At 46.4% G+C, this 21,531-nt stretch overlaps 2 protein-coding genes across 5 annotated transcripts in view; both read right to left on the bottom strand.

The window, feature by feature from the left end:
• Positions 1–2,506, bottom strand: part of ZNF487 (zinc finger protein 487) — a 33,418-nt gene extending 30,912 nt beyond the window's left edge. The window contains exon 1 of the mRNA XM_054242284.2: positions 1,019–2,506. The gene's annotated coding sequence lies outside the window, so the exon portion shown is untranslated. The remainder of the gene's footprint in view (positions 1–1,018) is intronic.
• Positions 2,507–6,887: 4,381 nt separating this feature from the next.
• On the bottom strand, positions 6,888–21,132 carry LOC144578631 (uncharacterized). 4 transcript variants are annotated; one of them, XR_013524822.1, is made up of 3 exons: positions 20,903–21,132; positions 14,638–14,735; positions 6,888–13,690 (listed from the first exon to the last, which is right to left on the bottom strand). XR_013524822.1 is itself a non-coding variant. In XM_078345292.1 (3 exons), exons 1-3 carry the CDS (start codon positions 20,658–20,660, stop codon positions 13,635–13,637), a joined length of 525 nt encoding a protein of 174 aa, XP_078201418.1. In that variant the 5' UTR covers positions 20,661–21,132; the 3' UTR covers positions 6,888–13,634. The 4 variants fall into 4 exon arrangements, 1 of the variants encoding a protein (XP_078201418.1); XR_013524821.1 differs by lacking the exon at positions 20,903–21,132 and adding an exon at positions 20,247–20,390 and having other exon boundaries at positions 14,638–14,759; XR_013524820.1 differs by lacking the exon at positions 20,903–21,132 and adding an exon at positions 20,247–20,390.
• Positions 21,133–21,531: the final 399 nt, after the last annotated feature.

The following is a 21,531-nucleotide window of genomic DNA, read 5'->3' as shown; positions in this document are numbered from 1 at the left end:
CCTCCCACCTCAGCCTCCCCAGTAGCTGGGACTATAGGTGTGCACCACCACACCTGGCTAATTTTTGTAGTTTTTGTAAAGATGGGGTCTTGCCATGTTGGCCAGATGGTCTCGAACTCCTGGGTTCAAACTATCTGCCTGCCTCAGCCTTCAAAGTGCTGGGACTACACAGGTGTGAGCCACCCACCTAGCAGATGATTTCTTGTAATGACCAATGCAAATCATGTAACAGAGAACATCTACATATTTGCTAAGGCCACCGGAAAGATCATGGAACCTACATATTTCTGCACACCACTTTGTCCTGACATTGATGTGCTCTTGCGTATTTTTCCTAAAGTTGATTTTCATCTATTTCCATATTTCCATTCTAATGTGAGACATCATAAACAAGGTAGAGAACAAAATAATAAACAATTCACCTGAAATGTGTTCATTTTCTACCACTCTAGGAAACACTTAAGAGAACTAGGAAAGTGGAGCTGGTAGAGAAGAAAGAATGAATCACTAGACATCCGACCTGTCCTGCACATCCTGGATTCTCTTGCCTGTACAACTCTACCCCATCAGCTGGATAAAATGTCCTCCTGGAGAATGTCCTCTGGCCTGTAAACTACCTTGGCAGTAGTTTCTGAGACTTTTGATAGAAACTAGTTTTAGGCCGGCCGCGGTGGCTCGTCTGTAATCCCAGCACTTTGGGAGGCCGAGGCGGGTGGATCACGAGGTCAAGAGATCGAGACCATCCTGGTCAATATGGTGAAACCCCGTCTCTACTAAAAATACAAAAATTTAGCTGGGCATGGTGGCGCATGCCTGTAATCCCAGCTACTCGGGAGGCTGAGGCAGGAGAATTGCCTGAACCCGGGAGGCGGAAGTTGCGGTGAGCCGAGATCGCGCCATTGCACTCCAGCCTGGGTAACAAGAGCTAAAACTCCGTCTCAAAAAAAAAAAAACTAGTTTTGACTTAATTATGCCAGAAACGCGGACTACTGGTTAGCATACTAATGAATGGGATGACCTGGACATGTCACCCTTCTGGAGCTCAGTGGTTTTCATCTTTCATGTCAGGCAGAAATTGGAATCCAGGAAACTGTTTCCTGCACTACTTTCTGAGTCAACATGGCGGAAGCACCGACATCTCTCAAGGCCACCTGCGGTAATGGGCATAGTATGGAGGGCTCTCAGGATCTGAAAAGAGTAGATAATTCAGAAAAACTCAAAGGTTGTTTGGGGTGTTTAACACAGAATTTTCTTGGCCAGGAGCAGTGGCTTACGCCTGTAATCCCAACACTTTGGGAGGCGGAGACAGGCAGATCACCTGAAGTCTGGAGTTCGAGATCAGCCTGGCCAACATGGTGAAACCCTGTCTCTACTAAAAATAAGCAATTTAGCTGGGCGTGGTGGCGCGCGCCTGTAATCCCAGCTACTCGAGACGGAGGCAGGTGAATCGCTTGAACACGGGAGGCACCGGTACAGTGAATGGAGATTGCGCCACTGCACTCCAGCCTGTGCGACAGAGCAACACTCTGCCTCAAAAAAAAAAAGAAAAAGAAAAATAATTTTCTTAGAGGTAGGTAGCATTCCGCCCGCTCCCCCTCCCACCGCCCCCAACCAGATTCTCTCAACCCTGAAGATGAAGAGACATTTCCTGGGCAAGACTGACCCTAGCCTTAGGTCCAGCTCACCTCTCTGACAGCTGGAGCAAACCTCCCTTTTAGTCAGCTGGGGTGGCTTGTGGAGCACCGGCATTACATATTGCCTCTCTCTGTGCAAATCTGAGCTGTGCGCTTTCTCAACCTCGTTCTCCACTGCTGTGAAGCTCTGGTGAGAGGTCTCCGTTCAGGTGGGGGCCATCATTCCTCTACCTCACAAGAGCTGATTTGTTTTTAGAAACCCAGGATCTGACCCTATAGACAAAATCATTTTACATCAGGGCCCCAAGGCTTGGAGCTCCCTATCCCGGAGAATCTCGAGTTGGTTCTTCTAAAACCCAACCAAGACCACTGAGAACACACTGGCTGGAAGGTTGAGACGCGACCCGGGGCCCTCCATTATGAAGCGCGAACCCACGAACCCTGACTACAAGTGCCCCAGGATAAAACAGAGCCCGCATTATACTTGGTAACGATGTCTGGGGCTCAGTGCTGTAACAATGCAACGCTGGACTTCCGCCGAATGAGCTTTTAGAAGGCAGGCAAAGCGGTGAGCCCCGAGGCCCAGCTCCCGTGCTGTGCCAGAGCGGGCGGAGACCGCCTCCCACCCGGAGCGCGAAGCGTCCCGGTAGTCCACACTAGGCCGCGCAGTGGCGTCGGACAAAAGCGGCAAACGCCGCCAAAGCTGGCTGCCAGCCTGGCGCGCTGTCTCCTACGCACGAAAGGGCCAAGGCCAAGGCCGCGCCAGAATTCAGGACGCGGCCCCCAACTCCCGCGGCCTCGGCGTACTCTTTGACCCGAGCGGCAGCCCGTCCGCGCCCCAGCCTTGCCACTCCCGGACCTTGGCCGCGCATGCGCGACAGCACTCGTCGCTACCGCTACTGCGCCCCGCGCCAAAGACCGGTAGGGGCGGTTTCCCGTCAGGCTCCACGAAGGAACACTCACTTCTCCCCGCCTGGAGCTGCGTCCTCCAGCCGGTAGGGGGCGCGTCAGGCATTTCTCTGCAAGCGCAGACCCGAAAGCGGACAAAAGAGAGCGGAGGACGCCTGCGTGGCAGGCCTGGAAAGGCAAGTGAGCTCATGGCGCAGTAGTTCTTCCGGAAAACAACGCAGCTGTAGTCACGATGTCGGGGGATGGTGCTGACTTCTCAAAATTTCAGACTTCCTTGCAATACACAGAATTTGGGGGTGAATAAAAGTGCAAACTAAAAGAAAATTACTATCACACACAGCCTCGTATCCCTTAGAGGACTTTTTTTTTTTTTAATAAGGCAGGCTCTGTTACCCACGCTGGAGTGCAGTGGCGCAGTCACAGCTCACTGTAGCCTCAACCTCCCAGGCGTATGCAATCCTCCAGGCTCCGCTTCCGGAGCAGCTGGGACCACAGGCGCCCGCCCCAACGACCAGCTAATTTTTAAATATTTTCGGAGAGCTGTGGTGTCGCTATGTCGTCCGGGCTGGTCTTCAATTCCTGGGCTCAAGAGAACCTTCCGCTCCCGCCTCCTGAGTAGGTGGGATTACAAGCATGAGCCCCCGCCGCGTCCTGCCTGCACTGAGTTTTGTAAAAACATAACTGAAAAGACGTTACTGAAAAGACATCACGCCTGTAATCCCAGCACTTTTGGGGGAAGGGGGGCGATTACGAGGTCAGGAATTCGAGACCAGCCTAGCCAATTATGGTGAAACTCCTCTACTAAAAATACAAAAATTGGCCAGGCATGGTGGCTCACACCTGTAATCCTAGTACTTTGGGAGGCCAAGGAGAGCAGATGACCTGAGGTCAAGATTTCGAGACCAGCCTGACCAACATGGAGAAACCCCCTCTACTAAAAACACAAAATTAGTAGTGGACAACAAGAGCGAAACTCCATCTCAAAATTAAATAAATAAATTAGCTGGACGTGGTGGTGGGTGTCTGTAGTCCCAGCTACTCAGAAGGCTGAGGCATGAGAACTGCTTAACCTGGGAGACAGAGGTTGCAGGGAGCTTGAGATCATGCCACTGCACTCCAGCATAGGCAACAGCATAGTAATGCCCCCCCTCAAAAAAAGGGGGGGCATTACTATAGCATGTTTTTAGTGTACAAACATTTTCTTGGTCAATATATTTGCCAGGTTTCTTACTGAAATTTTCAAACAAAATTTGAAAGAATTCAACAAACACATCTCACCTAGAGTCAACAGCTGTTAGTATTTTGCCATCTATGTGTGTATTTATCTGTATGTATATTTATTTGTGCCAAATCATTTGGAATTGCAGACGTGAGGAAACTTCAGCCCTAAATATGTCACCATATATCTTTAGGAACAAACTTCTAGTCACAATACCATTGTCTATAAAATTTAAAAGTAATTCCATAAAAGCCATCAAATATCAACTCCATATTCAAATTTGTCCAGTTATCCCAAGAATGCCCATTACAGAGGTTTTATTAAGATGGTTGAAGCTATTACTTTTAAACCAACATGCAGCAAAACTAACAATAAACCCACATCATACAATACACAGCTTTGATGGGAGCAAGGTGTATGTGAAGACTTGGCAAGATTCACTCCCTACATAATCAAGTACTAATGTTCCCATTGGAATAGGTGTAGAGAGAATGCATTCTTTTTTTTTTTTTTTTTTTTTTTTAAAGATGGGATGGCCAGGCTGGTCTTGAACTTCTGACCTCAGGTGATCCACCCACCTCGGCCTCCCAAAATGCTAGGATGACAAGCGTGAGCCACCTCGCCCGGCGAGAATACATTCTTAACATGACTCTACAAATAAGATAAATTTTATTTTAACTCTACTTTGTATTTTTTCAGCATTTCAGACTAATCTACCAATTTAACTGCATAAGTACATCAAAATAAAATTTTATTTAAAATCTGGAATAAAATAAAGTTTATTCCAGAGCAGAGTTATCGATTTTCCAGCATATTTTACGCACGAGCATTAATGTTACACCAAATGAATTTTTGGACTACTTGGTTTAAAAAAATATTCGGACTCGGCCGGGCGCAGTGGCTCACACCTGTAATCCCAGCACTTTGGGAGGCCGAGGTGGGTGGATCACAAGGTCAAGAGATTGAGACCATCCTGGTCAACATGGTGAAACCCCATCTCTACTAAAAATACAAAAAATTAGCTGGGCATGGTGGCGCATGTCTGTAATCCCAGCTACTCAGGAGGCTGAGGCAGGAGAATTGCCTGCACCCAGGAGGTGGAGGTTGTGGTGAGCTGAGATCGCGCCATTGCACTCCAGCCTGGGTAACAAGAGCAAAACTCCATCTCAAAAATAATAATAAATATTCGGACTTTCAACAACATTGAATATTAAAATAGCAGCACAAATCAGCAAATCATTCACAAAAGTTTCAAAGCACACACATAGCATTTTTAGGAGACTGACAAGTGATGGAGTTAAGTTTTATGAGCCAGTGAAAGGACCAAGTATAGTCATAATAAACACTGTCCTCAGCTTACTGTTCAAAAGTGTTTTGAAAATCTGTGAGTCAAGGGCTGGGCATAGTGGCTCATGGCTGTAATCCTAGCACTTTGGGAGGTCTAGGCGGGCAGACTGCCTGAGCTCAGGAGTTCAAGACTAGCATGGGCAACACGGTGAAATGCTGTCTTTACTAAAACACAAAAAAATTAGCCAGGCGTGGTGGTGTGCACCTGTGTTCCCAGCTACACAGGAGGCTGAGGCAGGAGAACTGCTTGAACCCGGGAGGCGGAGGTTGCAGTGAGCCAAGATCATGCCAACGTACTCCACACTCCAGCCTGGGTGATAGAGCAAGACTCGATCTCTAAAAAAAAGGAAAAGCTGTGAATCCTAACAGTCTTTTAAAATATTAAGAGAATTGCATTATTTCAAACTTTGCTCATAACATACAACTTTCAAATATTTGCATTTTTAATTTGTATAAACTCCCATAAAACATGAGAGCATTATATTCATCAGGCAGCCCTTGCTTTGTACAGTTCTGATATGCACGAATTTCAGTCACCATGATTTAATAACACCAGTCCCCCAACAACACAACTCAAATTTCAGGTACACAGAATATTTTTATTTATTTATTTTGATACAGAATCTCGCTCTTATAGCCCAGGTTGGACTGCAGTGGTGCAATCTTTTTTTTTTTTTTTTTTTTTTTTTAGTAGTGCAATCTTGACTCACTGCAATCTCTGCTTCCCAGGTTCAAGCAATTCTCCTGCCTCAGCCTCCTGAGTAGCTGGGATTATAGGTGCATGCCACCACGCAGGCTAATTTTTGGATTTTAAGTAAAGACGGGGTTTTACCACATTGGCCAGGCTGGTCTCGAACTCCTGACCTCAAGTGATCCACCCACCTTGGCCTCTAAAGTGTTGAGATTACAGGCGCGAGCCACCTCACCCAGCCGGTACACAGAATATTAATTGTGAGTCGTCACATAAAGTGCAGGCTTGGCTGCTAGCTCTTCAGTCTACACATCATTACATTAATAACAAATGCATGTCATGATCAGTAACCAGTCACATCACTTCTATCTGTTGGTGATTGCTCACTGTAAGTTTGTTATTCCGCTCACTCAGAAACGGTAACATCTGTAGTTCTGTGGGCTTCATCTTCTAGTGATATAGTCTTGTGGTTACCGAGAACTGCAGAACGCTCCCCACATAACTCCGCCTGAAACTCTGCTCTTACAGACTAATTGTCATGGCTTCTAGTAGCATAGGTTGTGTTCCCAAGATGACCCCAGTCCTCACCATTAAAATGCCTGCCTGAGAAATCTCAGTGCTGTCTGGATAACTTACTGTTCTTGCCAACATCTGACGATAGGCCCCTGACCTCCCTCTTTTAGAGCATTTAGTAAAAAGGATTTACAATTATGAATCCTTCCTCTGTCCCTTTGAGATGTCTATGTGATACACATATTGTCTATGTATATGCATGTGTGTACACACATATCTCCTACAGCTCAGAAGTGTCTTTCTCAAAAAACATTGCTTTCCCAAGGAGTCATTGCTTTGAAAGGTAGTGGTCAGGAAAGATAATGCCTCTGTCTCTCAGTCTCTGTGGTTGGATAGAAGCCTAACTTTTATCATTGCCAGCAGGCAGACACCACTGGCCTCATCTCATTTACACTGGCCCCTTGTAATTTTTCACTTCCCCAACTCTACTGAACCCACTTGTACCCTTCATACTCCCTCAATCCCCCTTTAAAATCACCAATCAACTATATTCAGTGGAGAGGATTTGTAAAAAAAAAAAAAAAAAAAAAAAAGAAAAAAGAAAAGAAACAAAATGAAAAAAATAAAATATCCAACCACCAAAAAAAAAAAAAAAAGCCCAATTATCACTGAACAAAGCAGAATGGAGTTCAGCTCTTTCCCCTACTGTCAGTGGTTACTGAATAAAATGCTTTTATCACTTCATGTCTGCTGTGTTTATCTTAGATATTACCAGAAGATATGTGATAGATTCCCCACACAAAACCTGGTTTAATTTTCAAAACTGGTGACAGCCCCACATGCACAAAGAATATGTAAAGGCTTATGACTCACATGAGGCTTTCTGGAGAGAACAGGGAGTTTGAAACCAAATGGTTTCAAAAATAGCTTGAGGTGCAATCTTGACTCACTGCAATCTCTGCTTCCCAGGTTCAAGCAATTCTCCTGCCTCAGCCTCCTGAGTAGCTGGGATTACAGATGCATGCCTATAATCATGCGGCTCATGCCTATAATCCCAGCACTTTGGGAAGCCAAGCCAAAAGAGGATCACTTGAGCCCAGGAGTTTGAGATCAGCCTGGGCAACACAGTGACACTACCCTCTCTACAAAAATAAATAAATAAATAAATTTAGCTGGGTGTGATGGCACACCCCTGTGGTCCCAGTTACTGGGGAGGCTGAGGTGGAAGGATCCCTTGAGCCCACAGTTCTAGGCTGCAGTGAGCTGTGATCATGCCCCTGCACTCCAGCCTGGGCAACACAGCAAGACCTTGTCTCCAAAAAAAAGAAAAAGAAGAAATAAATGGTTTGAGAGTAGGGAAAAGAGACTGGCTTTGGGTGTTATTAAGGTTAAGGGGTGGAGCGGAAATGAAGGCTTCAATGCACATGCTGGGGACTGTGTGGCTTGAACTTGCCTTTAGAGCCAAAGGAGGAAGCACCTGGGCTTTCAAATCAGCCACCCAGGTGTGGGACAGAACGGGAGGAGAGAGGTGGAGCTTGAGAGTTGTCAGTAGTCAAAGATCAAATATGGGGTCAGACTCCCTAGTTCATAAAATCTACATTTACATGGAATGTACAAAAAATGGAAAATGAATAGAGAATTGGCCAAGAAAGAAGAAATTGCAGCAAAGAAAAAGTGATAACACAGGAAGTGAAACTGGAATTGAGCATTTCCTGCAGTACCACCCAGTCCTTGTTGTTATCATGCAGCTTTCCTGCTCCTCGCAGAGCCAGTGAAGTTTATTTTGTGGTATAGAAACTCTCTCCTAGTTGTTTCTTCTCTTCCACCCTACCATCTGTTGGCAGGCTTTGCAAGTGCTCCTTTAATAATGGTGCAAATTTTGGCCCAGCGCAGTGGCTCACGTCTTTAATCCCAGCACTTTGGGAGACCAAGGCAAGTGGATCATCTGAGGTCAGGAGTTCAAGACCAGCCTGACCAACCCCATCTCTAATAAAAATACAAAATTAGCTAGGCCTGGTGGCTCGTAGCTGTAGTCCCAGCTACTCAGGAGGCTGAGGCAGGAGAATCTCTTAAACCCAGGAGGTGGAGGTTGCAGTGAGCCAAGATCGAGCCACTGCACTCCAGCCTGGACAAGACTGAAATTCCATCTCAAATAATAATAATATAGTGAAAACTTTGAAGTTTACAATGTGCCTCCAAATGTACTACTTGTAGGATCACCAGAGTGCAAGTGTTGTCAGTCACCTGTAGAGATGAGAAAATAGAGGGCCGGGCATGGTGGCTCACGCCTGTAATCCCAACACTTTGGGAGACACAGGTGAATCACCTGAGGTATGGAGTCTGAGAGCAGTCTGACCAACATGGTGAAACTCGTTTCTACTAAAAATACAAAATTAGCCAAGCATGTTAGCAGGCACCTGTAATCCCAGCTACTTGGGAGGCTGAGGCAGAATTGCTTAAACTCAGGAGGTAGAGGTTGCAGCGAGTCAAGATTGTGCCACTGTACTCCAGCCTAGGGGACAAGACCAAAACTCCATCTCAAGAAGAAAAAAAAAGAGATTGAGGCTCTTTTTTTCTTCTAAATCGTTGATATCTACTGTTATTTTACACTTAACAGCCATCTAAATTTGGATGCTAAATTTTCATCAGAAATAATCTATATTAGATTTTTATTAAATTTACTATTAAAAAAGGCATTCACATACTCAAATTATTCTGGGCACTTAAAAGCTTTCTGGCTAGGCATTGTGGCTCACACCTGTAATCCCAACACTTTGGGAGGCCAAGCCGGGCTAATCACCTGAGGTCAGGAGTTCAAGACCAGCCTGGCCAACATGGTGAAATCCCATCTCTACTAAAAATGCAAAAAATTTAGCCAGGTGTCGTAGCACACACCTGTAATCTTGGCTACTTGGGAGGCTGAAGCAGGAGAATCACTTGAACCCAGGAGTCAGAGGTTGCAGTGAGCCAAGATAACACCACTGCACCCCACCCTGGGCAACAGAGTAAGACTCCATCTCAAAAAAAAAAAAAAGGTTTCCAATAACTGAATCAAGCATGAGTATTAAATTAAAACTTACATTAAAATTAAATGTAAACATTAGGGCCGGGTGCGGTGGCTCGCACCACTGAGGTCTGCAGATCACTTGAGATCAGGAGTTTGAGACCAGCCTGGCCAACATGGTGAAACCCTGTCTCTACTAAAAATACAAAACTTAGCTGGTGTGGTGGTGGGCGCCTGTAATCCCAGCTACAGAGGAGGCTGAGGCAGGAAAATCACTTGAAACTGGGAGGCAGAGGTTACAGTGAGCTGAGATCATGCCACTGCACTCCAACCGGGGCAAGAGAGTAAGACTCAGTCTCATAAAAATAAAAATTAAATTAAATTAAATTTTAAAAAAAGAGGCTAGCCATGGTAGCTCATGCCTGTAATCCCAGCAACTGGGAAGCTGAGGCAGATGGATCACCTGAGATCAGGAGTTCAAAACCAGCCTGACCAACATGGGAGAAACCCCTGTCTCTACCGAAAATACAAAATTATCCAGGTGTGGTGGCACATGCCTGTAATCCCAGCTACTCGGGAGGCTGAAGCAGGAGAATCACTTGAACCCAGGAGGCAGATGTTGCGGTGAGCCCTTGCACTCAAGCCTGGGCAACAAAAGCAAAACTCTGTCTCAAAGAAAAGAAGAAAGCTTCTTCACTTCTTGGGTGGGAGAAAGAAAAAAAAAAAGAAAGAGAGAAATTACTCCAATACATGTTAACTGCTGAGGCACATTACAACACTACAAACGGAAATAAGTTCAAAATGCATTTTGAAGCATTACAAAATACTGAAAAGGAATTTTTTTTAATAGTGATTTCACAAGCTCACAGTTCCACTTCTGGAACAGTTAACAGCTGTGTTAACTGTTCCTTGGTTACCTCCATATTAGACTGAATTAAGTAGAGTTTTCCTATAAAATTGGCTTTAAATAGTGAGCTGACTTGACTAATAAATGCATCACTGGGCTTCAACATCCACTCCATTTCTGTTCTCTGTGACTTGTGTATGTCAATAAATACCAGTGTCTTGTGTTTTCTCTCTTTTTAATACCATTTGATATACAGCTGACTGTTTTTTTGGAGACAGAGTCTTGCTCTGTTGGCCAGGCTAGAGTGCAGTGGCACAATCTCAGCTCACTGAAACCTCCACCTCCCAGGTTCCAACGATTCTCCTGCTTCAGCCTCCTGAGTAGCTGGGAGTACAGGCATACACCGCCATGCCTGGCTAATTTTTTTGTTTTAGTAGAGACAGGGTTTCACCATGTTGCCCAGGCTGGTATTGAACTTCCGAGCTGAGGCAATCTGCCTGGCTTGGCCACCCAAAGTGCTGGGATTACAGGTGTGAATCACTATACCCAGCTTTTTTTGTCAGGGGAGACATGTTCTTACTCTGTCACCCAGCCTGGAATGCAGTGATACAATCACAGCTTACTGCAACCTCTATCTCCTGGGCTCAAGTGATCCTCCTGCTTCATTCTCCCCAGTAGCTGGGACTACAGGCATCCGCCACCATGCCCAGCTCATTTTTTCATTTTTATTTTTATTTATTTGTTTGAAATGGAATCTTGTTCTGTCACCCAGGCTGGAGTGTAATGGCATGATCTTGGCTCACTGCAACCTCTACCTCTGGAGTTCAAGCGATTCTCCTGCCTCAGCCTCGCCAGTAGCTGGGACTACAGGCATGCAACACCACGCCCAGCTAACTTTTTGTATTTTTAGTAGAGACAGGGTTTTGCCATGTTGGCCAGGCCAGTCTCGAACTCCTAGTCTCAAGTGATCCATCTGCCTCAGCTTCTCAAAGTGCTGGCACTACAGGGTGAGCCACTGTGCCCAGCCAATTTTTTGTATTTTTAGTAGAGACAAGATCTGGCTATGTTGCCCAGGCTAGTCTTAAACTACTGAATTTAAGCAATCCTCCCACCTTGGCCTCCCAAAGTGCTAGGATTACACATGTGAGCCACCAGGCCAGGCACTACAGGTGACTCAGCCAGGCGAGGTGGGTCACATCTGTGATCCAATCAGCAGGCGGATCATGAGGTCAGGAGTTCGAGACCAGCCTGGCCAACATAGTGAGACTCCATCTCTACTAAAAATACAAAAATTACCTGGGTGTGGTGGCGCATGCCTGTAGTCCCAGCTACTCGGGAGGCTGAGGTGGGAGAATCACTTTAACCTGGGAGGCAGAGATTGTAGTGGCCCCAGACCATGCCATTGGCCAGGCACGGTGGCTCACGCCTTAATCCACTTTGTGAAGCCGAGGCAGGTGGTTCACACGGTCAAGAGATCGAGACAATCCTGGTCAACATGGTGAAACCCCGTCTCTACTAAAAATACAAAAAATTAGCTGGGCATGGTGGCACGTGCCTGTAGTCCCAGCTACTCAGGAGGCTGAGGCAGAAGAATTGCCTGAACCCAGGAGGTGGAGGTTGTGGTGAGCCGAGATGGCGCCATTGCACTCCAGCCTGGGTAACAAGAGCAAAACTCCGTCTCAAAAAAAAAAAAAAAGACATAAGGGTTAAGGGAACTGACCCCTGCTCACAGTTGAAAATCCATGTGTGCTGGGTGTGGTAGCCATGCCTGTAGTCCTAGCTACTTGGGAGGCTGAGGTGGGAGGATCGCTTGAGCCCAGGTGTTCTGGGCTGTAGTGCGCTATGCCGATCGGGTATCTGCACTAAGTTTGGCATCAATATGGTGACCTCCCAGAAGCGGGGGACCACCAGGTTGCCTAAGGAGGGGTGAACCAGCCCAGGTCAGAAATGGAGCAGGTCAAAACCAGGCTGATCAGTAGTGGGATCGCGCCTGTGAATAGCCACAGCACTCCAGCATGGGCAACATAGCAAGACCCCATCTCTTAAAAAAAAAAAAAAAAAAAAAAAAAACGGCCGGGCGCAGTGGTTTACGCTTATAATCCCAGCACTTTGGGAGGCTGAGGCGGGTCGATCACAAGGTCAAGAGATCAAGACCATCCTGGTCAACAAGGTGAAACCCATCTCTACTAAAAATACAAAAATTAGCTAGGCATGGTGGTGCACGCCTGTAGTCCCAGCTACTCGGGAGGCTGAGGCAGGAGAATTGCTTGAATCCAGAAGGCGGAGGTTGCGGTGGGCCAGGATTGTGCCATTGCACTCCAGTCTGGGTAACAACAGCGAAACTCCATCTCAAAAAAAAAAAAAAAATCCATGTGTAACTTCTGACTCCCCAAAAATTTAACTACTAATAGCCTAGTTGACCAGACGCATTACCAATAACATAAACAGTCAATTAAAACATATTTCTATGTTATACATAATATATACTGTATTGACAATGAAGTAAGCTAGAAAAAAGAAACTATCATCAAGAAAATCATGGCCGGGCATGGTGGCTCATGCCTGTAATTGCAGAACTTTGGGAGGCTAAGGCAGGCAGATCATGAGGTTAGGAGTTCAAGACCAGCCTGGCCAACATGGTGAAACATCATCTCTACTAACAATACAAAAATTAGCCAGGTATGGTGGCAGGCACCTGTAATCCCAGCTACTCAGGAGGCTGAGGCAGCAGAATCACTTGAACCCAGGAGGCAGAGATTGTACTGAGCCAATATTGCACCATTGCACTCCAGCCTAGGTGACAGAACGAAATTCTGTCTCAAAAAAAAAGAAGAAGAAAGAAAATCTATTTACTGGCCGGGCGCGGTGGCTCACGCCTGTAATCCCAGCCCTTTGGGAGGCCGAGGCGGGTGGATCACGAGGTCAAGAGATCGAGACCATCCCGGTCAACATGGTGAAACCCCGTCTCTACTAAAAATACAAAAAATTAGCTGGGCATGGTGGCTCGTGCCTGTAATCCCAGCTACTCAGGAGGCTGAGGCAGGAGAATTGCCTGAACCCAGGAGGTGGAGGTTGTGGTGAGCCGAGATCGTGCCATTGCACTCCAGCCTGGGTAACAAGAGCAAAACTCCATCTCTAAAAAAATAAAATAAAAAAAAAAGAAAATCTATTTACTATTCATTAATAGGAAGTAGATTGTCATAAAGGTATCAATTATTGTCATCTTCATGTTGAGTAGGCTGCCAAGGAAGAGAAGGGTTTAGTCCTGCTGTCTCAAGGGTGGCAGAAGTAGAAGAGATGGAAGAAGTGGAAGGGGGAGGCAGCAGGAGAGGCAGGCAAACTGGGTGTAACTGTATGGAAACACATTGTAATTTGTGCCTGGCTTTTTCGCATTTTCATTTCTCTTATTATTAGAATTATTGTTAGAATTCAATAAGAGATCAAATGAATGCTTAATGCCCCATCTTCAATTATCCACTTCTGAACAAGATGGATTGAGTAACAGGAACCAGGTAAACCTTCTTACCTGAAAAAAAGAAATTTTTGACAAAATATGAGGATAAAAATGGTTGCCAAGACCCTGAACATCAGACAACAAAGAGTAATCCCTGAGAGATAGGAAACAAATGAGATAAGTCCTACAAGTGCCCCAGCTTACTGACTTGAGTAGTTTATAGAATGTGCTATTAAGAAAAATGAAGGCAGGCGCAGTGGCTCACGTCTGTAATCCCAGCACTTTGGGAGGCTGAGGCAGGCAGATCATGAGGTCAGAAGTTCGAGACCAGCCTGACCAACATGGTGAAACCCAGTCTCTACTTAAAAATGTAAAAATTAACCGGGCATGGTGGCGCATATCAAATCCCAGCTACTTGGGAGGCTAAGGCAGGAGAATTGTTCAAACCTGGGAGGCAGAGGTTGCAGTGAGCCAAGAGTGCGCCATTGCACTCCAGCCTGGGCGACAGAGTGAGACACCATCTCAAAAAAAAAAAAAGAGAAAAGAAAAATGACTAAGGCAGAGTCTGGCAGACTCCTTGAGTTGAAAAAATAGATTCGAGAGTCTGGGGAGACACAGGCAGCTAGAACTCACAGAACACAGCACCAGAGAGGAAAGAGCTGCATGAAGAGAAAACCCCAGAGACCAGCAGTAACCCCCATGAGAGTGCAGCAGTGTACGGATCAGCACGTGAGTGTAAGGACATTACCCACATCTGGGAAAAGAATAATCTAAAAAGATTAGAGGAAACGGTGCCCAGTGCTCACACAGGGCATGGAATAGTGCCTGTTCCTACCAAGCAGATTTAAAATGTCACAATTCAAGCTGAACACAGTGGCTCACACCTGTAATCCCAGCACTTTGGGAGGCCAAGGTAGGTGGATGACTTGAGGTCAGGGGTTCAAGACCAGTATGGCCAACATACTGAAACACCGTCTCTACTAAAAAGATATAAATTAGCTGGGCATGGTGACACGTACCTGTAATCCTGTCTAGTAGGGAGGCTGAGGCAGGAGAATTGCTTGAACCTGGGAGGCATAGGTTGTAGTGAACTGAGATCTTGCCACTGCACTCCAGCCTGGACAACAGAGAGAGATTCGGTCTCAAAAGAAAGAAAAGAAACTGTCATGATCCATGGCCCATCGGGTTCTCAGGAAGATCGAGCCCTAGTAGTGAAGAATAATTAGCCCTAGAATGAGCAATGCCCTAGACCTGGCTAATCAATCCTAAAGAGTAAACTGGTTATTCTAGTTGGCAAAAAAAAAGAAAAAAAGAAAAAAAATCCTAAAGAAAACACAAAAACCAAAAGAGAACAAACTGTTTTCAGGTAACTTAACTATATCCCAGAATACAAAAAAAAAACAAAACAAAACTAGGCTGAGCACAGTGGCTCATGCCTGTAATCCCAATACTTTGGGAGGCCGAGGTGGGAGGATTACCCGAGGTCAGGAGTTCAAGACCAGCCTGGCCAACATGGTATAAAACCTCATCTCTCCCAAAAATATAACAATTAGCCGGGCGTGGTGGCAGACACCTGTAATCCCAGCTACTCAGGAGGCTGAGGCAAGAGAAGTGCTTGAATCTGGGAGGCAGAGGTTGCAGTGAGCAGAGATCGCATCATTGCACTCCAGCCTGGGCGACAAGAGAAAAAAATGTCTCAAAAAAAAAAAAAAAGTCTAGAACAAGTAAGTTTAGAAAGGTCATACATAGAACATAAGCTGAACTAAAAAATCAACTGTATTTTTATATATTACCAATAAAACATGGACACCTAAATTAAAAATAACACCATTTGCAATAACTGAAAAAATTACTTAGCTATAAATTTTAAAAACACTTTAAATTGCTAATCTCTGTATCATTCCAATTTTAGTATATATGCTGTCAAAACAAGCACACTTAGCTATAAATGTGGTTGCCTAAGGGGGGGGTGAACCAGCCCAGGTCAGAAATGGAACAGGTCAAAACTACCAGGCTGCTCAGTAGTGGGATCACACCTGTGAATAGCCACTGCACTGCAGCCTGGGCAACATAGTGAGACCCTGTCTCTTAAAAAAAAGAGAAGACTAACAAACACATATCAGACTTGTATGCTGAACACAACCTGTACGCTGAACACTACAAAATGCTTACAAAATAAATTCAGGAAAATCTAAGCAAATGAAGAGACTTATTATGTTAACACATTAGAAGACTCAGTATAGCTGGGATCAGTGGTGCGTGTCTGTACTCCCAGCTACTCAGGAGGCTGAGGCTGGAGGATCACTTTAGTCCAGGAGTTCCGGGCTGTAGTGAGCTATCGGGTGTCTGCACTAAGTTTGGCATCAATATGGTGACCTCCCAGGAGCGAGGGACCACCAGGTTGCCTAAGGCGGGGTGAACCAGCCCAGGTCAGAAATGGAACAGGTCAAAACTACCAGGCTGATCAGTAGTGGGATCACACCTGTGAATAGCCACTGCACTCCAGCCTGGGCAACATAGTGAGACCCCGTCTCTTAAAAAAAAAAAGAAGACTCAATATAATAAAGATATCAATGATCTCCAAAATACAAATCAATATATAAATTTAATATGTTTCCTATCAAAATCACAGCAATTTTTTTTTTTAGAAAGACAGTGTGTCCCTCTGTTGCCCCGACTTGGGTACAGTGTACTGGTGTTATCATAGCTCACTATAACCTCAAACTTCTGAGCTCATGCAGTCCTCACACCTCAGCGTCCCAAATAGGTAGGACTACAAGCATATGCCACCACATCCAGCTAAATTTTTAAATATTTTTTCGTACAGACATTGCCCAGACTGGTCTTGAACTCCTGACTTCTATTTTCCCGACTCTACCTCCCAAAGCACTCAGATTACAGGCATAAGCCTGCATGGCTAACCATAGCAAGGTATTTTATAAACAAACTTAGCCTAAAATTTATATGTAAAGGCAGGGGAAGACCAGGCACAGTGGCTCATGCCTATAATCCCAGAACTTTGGGAGTCTGAGGTGGGTGGATCACTAGAGGTCAGGATTTTGAGACCAGCCTGGCCAACATGGTGAAACCCCATCTCTACTAGAAATAAAAAAAATTAGCCAGGCACGGTGGCATGCGCCTTTAAAACCAGCCACTAGGGAGGCTGAGGCAGGGGAATCGCTTGAACTCAGGAGGCGGAGGTTGTAGTGAACCAAGATCATCATGTCACTGCACTCCCACCTAGGTGACAAGAGTGAGACCTTGTCTCAAAAAGGAAAAAAAGAAGAGAGAGAAAGGAAAGAAAGAAGGAAACAAAGAGAGAAAGAGAAAGAAAAAAAGGAAGGAAGGAAGGAGGGAAGGAGGGAGAGAAAAAGAGGGAATGAGAGAGAGAGAGAAAGAAAAGGCAGGGGAAGGCTGGGTGTGGTGGCTCACGCCTGTAATCCGAGCACTCAGAGTAAAGGCAGGTGGATGGCTTGAGTTCAGGAGTCAGAGACTAGCCTGGGCAGCATGGCAAAACCCTGCCTCTACAAAAAATAACTGGCAGTGGTAATGTGTGCCTACAGTCCCAGCTACTTGGAGGGGGGCTGTGGTGGAAGAATCACTGGAGCATGAGAGGTTGAGGCGGCAGTGAGCCATGATCATTCTACTGCACTCTAGTTTGGATGACAGAGTGAGACCCTGTCTCAAAAAAAAAAAGAAAAGAAAAGGTGGGAGAAACTAGAATACCCAAATAATTAAAAGGTTAATAAGACTGATGAACTCCTACTGCACAATTTTAGGAGTAAGCATGAAGTTACAATTATGAAAACAGTACAGCATTAGTGAAAAGATACAGATATGAACCAGTGGAATAGAGTCCAGATTTAGACCCACAAGAACGTGGCCATATGATTTTTGTTTCTTTTTTTTTTTTTTTTTTTGAAATGGAGTCTGGCTCTGTTTCCAGGTTAGAATGCAATAGCGGGATCTTGGCTTCACTGCAACCTCCACTTCCTGGGTTCAAGCAATTCTCCTGCCTCAGCCTCCCAAGTAGCTGGGATGACAGGCACGCACCACCACACCTGGCTAAGTTTTTTTGTATTTTTAGTAGAGACAGGGTTTCACCATGTTGGCCAGGGTGGTTTCAATCTCTTGACCTCGTGATCCGCCTGCCTCGGCCTCCCAAACTGCTGGGATTACAGGCGTAAGCCACCACGCCTGGCCGGCCATGTGATTTTTGACAACAGTGCAAAGGCAATTCAAAAGAGAAAATAGGCTGGGCATGGTGGCTCACACCTGTAATCCCAGCACTTTGGGAGGTCAAGGCAAGTGGATCATAAGGTTAGGAGTTCAAGACTAGCCTGTCCAAGATGGCGAAACCCCATCTCTACTAAAAATACAAAAATTAGCCAGGCGCTTTGGTGGGCACCTGTAATCCCAGCTACTTGGGAGGCTGAGGCAGGAGAATCACTTAAACCTGGGAGGCAGAGGTTGCAGCGACCCGAGATGGCGCCACTGCACTCTAGCCTAGGCAACAGAGCAAGACTCCGTCTCAAAAAAAAAAAAAAAAAGAAGGGAAAGTAGTCTTTCAACAGACATTGAAAAAACTGGATATATATATATATATAAAAGCCTCAATTTAAACTTTATACCTTTGTTTAAAAAAAAAAAAACTGCAAATGTTCAGGTACAATGGCTCATGCCTGTAATCCCAGCACTTTGGGAGGCCGAGGTGGGTGGATCACCTGAGGTCAGGAGTTTGATGCCCACCTCAGCCTCCCAAAGTGCTGGAATTACAGGCATGAACCACTGTGCCTGGTCATCTTATTTTTATTTTTTCAAGAGATGGAGTGTCACTCTGTCACTCAGGCTGGAGTACAGCAGTGCAATCATGGCTCACTGCAGCCTTGACCTCCAAGGCACATGCAATCCTCCTAGTTCAGCTTCCAGAGTAGCTAGGACTACAGGCACATGCCACCATGCCTGGCTAATTTTTTTATTATTTCATTTTTTGTGGAAACAGGATCTTACTATGTTGCCTAGGCTGGTCTTGAATTCCTGAACTCAAGCAATCTGCCCACCTTGGCCTCCGAAAATGCTGGGATTACCCACGTGAGCCATTGCACCCAGCCAAGATTTTCTATCCTAAGGCTGAATGATATTCTACTACATATGACACATTTTGTTTATTCATTCATCTATCAATGCACACTGGAGTTACCTCTACCTTGTGACTATTGCGAATAATGCTGCTATGAACATGGATGTGCAAATAACTGTTTGAGTCCCCACTTTTATTTATCTTGGATACAGATCAAGAAGAGGTACTATTGGATCATACAGCAATTCTATATGTAATTTTTTGAGGAACTGCCATACTGTTTTCCATAGCTGCTGTACCATTTTTACATTCTTACCAACAATACACAAGGGTATATTTCTTAAAATAAATATATGGGGCCAGGTGCAGTGGCTCACGCCTGTAATCCCACCACTTTGCAGAGGCCAAGGCAGATGGATCACCTGAGGTTAGGAGATCAAGGCCAGCCTGGACAACATGGCAAAACCCCATCTCTACTAAAAATACTAAAATTAGCTGGGTGTGGTGGCACGTGGCTGTAATCCCAGCTACTTGGGAGGCTGAGGAAGGGGAGATTGCAGAGAGCCAAAATCACGTCACTGCACTCAACCTGGGCGACAGAGGGAGATTCTATCTAAAAAAAAAACAAAGGCCTGCATTCACCCCTAATCTGATGAATTTAAGTTCTTTCCATGAGGAGGTTTGAAAAGGAATCAGTGCAAAATGTATTTAAGAGTATGACTAGAAAGGAGAAAGAAAAAACAAATGGCTGACTACTACGCACACACAGCAGAAAAGTAAAACCAGGAGGCAAAGGAAACCAATGGGCAAATATTTAGGCAGGAGGCAGTGGTTCAGCCTGCAATCCTTGCACTTTGGGAAGCCAACGTGGGAGAATCACTTAAGCCCAGGAGTTCAAGACCAGCCTGAGCAACATAGTGAGAACCCCATTTCTACTTATAAATAAATATTTGCGACCAAAGTATACAAACTTAGTAAAGCTAATGAAGGAAGAACACAGGGAAGAGCTGTCGATGTAAGAGAAAGAAATAAATTTCCGGAGAAAAAAGTTAAAAGTTTTGAAAAAGCTCAAAGATCTGAAACTATTTCCTCAGAAAGAAGGAACTGGGGAAAGGGAGTTTTGAGTAATAAAGCCTGGTGCAAGTTTCTGACTGTTAAGTATGTGAATGTACTGCCTTAAAATATAAACTAAAAACAGCCTCTTTTCTCACAAACTCAATAATCATGAAGGTATCCTTGCAGGTGGGTGCAGACCTCTCATACGTCCTACATCCTGGGCCACTCACCCAGGACTCCCCCAGTATCCCTGCCCAGAGGAAGCGCTTCCTCAGACTCGGTTCCTTCAGGCTACCATTGTTTGGCCTCTTCAGGGTGGGCTGGCCGCTCCGGCACTAGGGTCAAGGATCCTCTGGATTCTCTCTGCCACGACTCGCCCTGATCCCAAATCCCAGCCCCACCGTCCCCACCCCCAGCGAGCCCGGTCCCCTCTCGGTCCGGTGGTGCAGACCTCAACCTCAGACCTGGCCCTGCCCGCCGGCCGCCCCTCACCTCGGCCCCAAAGGCTACACGCTTCCGATCTCACAGCCCGCACCTCAGTGGTCTCTCGGAAAAGGGAAAAAGAAACGCAGGGTACGTGGCCGTAGTAGCTGAGGCACTTTCAGGCTTGTTGACCATCACCATGGAAACTGCCGCAGTGCCCCCTGGGCGGGGCCTCCGAAGGGCCCGCCTGCAGAGCTGTGCTTCCCGAAGCCCCGCAGCTCCTGGTGTGCCAGGCGGTGGCTCGGCCCTATGCCCCAGGCATTCCACCCCCGCGCATCCCACCCGGCTGCCGGCTGCCGTCGTGTCTGCGGGCAGGACCCTTCCCACAACGTTCTTCAGGAAGACACGGCGCAGTCCAGCTTCCCTAAGGAACCGAAGGAGGCAGGGACCGCGACAGGGCGGGGCCCCGCGCCCGGACGCCATTGTGGCCTGGACGCTATTGTGGCCCGCTGGGAGCTGGGCGGACCCGAGGGCTCCGGGAGCGGGAGGGCAGGCCCCAGCCGCTGCTCCTGAGGCCCAGGAGTCATCTGAAGTCTGAGGCCGCTGAGCGCCGCAACGTGAGCCCAAACGACGCCCCGCTTCAAGACCGAAGCAAGAAGAGAAAATAAAGATCGTTTTCTGCGGAGGAAGATGGGAGAACGAGATCTGTGGGCCTGAGAACTGACCTGGCTCAAGGAGCGCTGACAGCCTGTGCCGCCGGCTCTTGGGGAGACACAGAGGGGATGGGGTCTCCGTTTCGCATCAGGTCCTCTCACGCGCCTGGGCTTTCCAGGAGGCAGGACTGGCCGCAGGCCTGGTAACGGGGGACAAAGTGCAAGGCAGAGGCTGTCAGCACCATGACCTTCGCTGCAGGAGAAACACACGTCCAGTTCATTATCGTCTGAGTTCCTGCTACATCATGCCTGCTGTATTTGCTCTACACAAAGCAGCCAGCTTCCCAGCCCTGGGTGCGGAGATATTTGTTAAGCACATGCACACAATCGGAATTAGCAGTCTCAGGGATCAAGAGTTGTCATTTCTTTTCTTTTCAAGACAGAGTCTTGCTCTGTTGCCCAGGCTAGAGTATAGTGGCACAGTCTCAGCTCACTGCAACCTCCACCTCCGGTGTTCAAGCAATTCTCCTGCCTCAGCCTCCTGAGTAGCTGGGATTACAAGCGCCCACCACCACGCCCAGCTAATTTTTTATTTTTAGTAGAGACAGGATTTCACCGTCTTGGCTAGGCTGGTCTCAAACTCCTGACCTCGTGATCCACCGCCTCGGCCTCCCAAAGTGCTGCGATTACAGGCATGAGCC

Source organism: Callithrix jacchus, chromosome 12, assembly GCF_049354715.1.
Source record: "Callithrix jacchus isolate 240 chromosome 12, calJac240_pri, whole genome shotgun sequence".
In the NCBI taxonomy this organism is placed as follows: domain Eukaryota; kingdom Metazoa; phylum Chordata; class Mammalia; order Primates; family Cebidae; genus Callithrix; species Callithrix jacchus.
Note: the sequence above shows the minus strand (reverse complement) of the source record. Positions and strands in the feature narration are given on the sequence as shown.

Coding starts and splice junctions, on each gene's coding strand:
- LOC144578631 (XM_078345292.1), bottom strand. CDS start 20,660: ATGGCGTCCGGGCGCGGGGCCCCGCCCTGTCGCGGTCCCTGCCTCCTT. Junction 14,736..20,289: donor TTTTCCGAGAGACCACTGAG/GTGCGGGCTGTG, acceptor TCTGTTGTCCAG/GCTGGAGTGCAGTGGCAAGA. Junction 13,691..14,637: donor CCTACTAGACAGGATTACAG/GTACGTGTCACC, acceptor TCTTTTTTTCAG/GTAAGAAGGTTTACCTGGTT.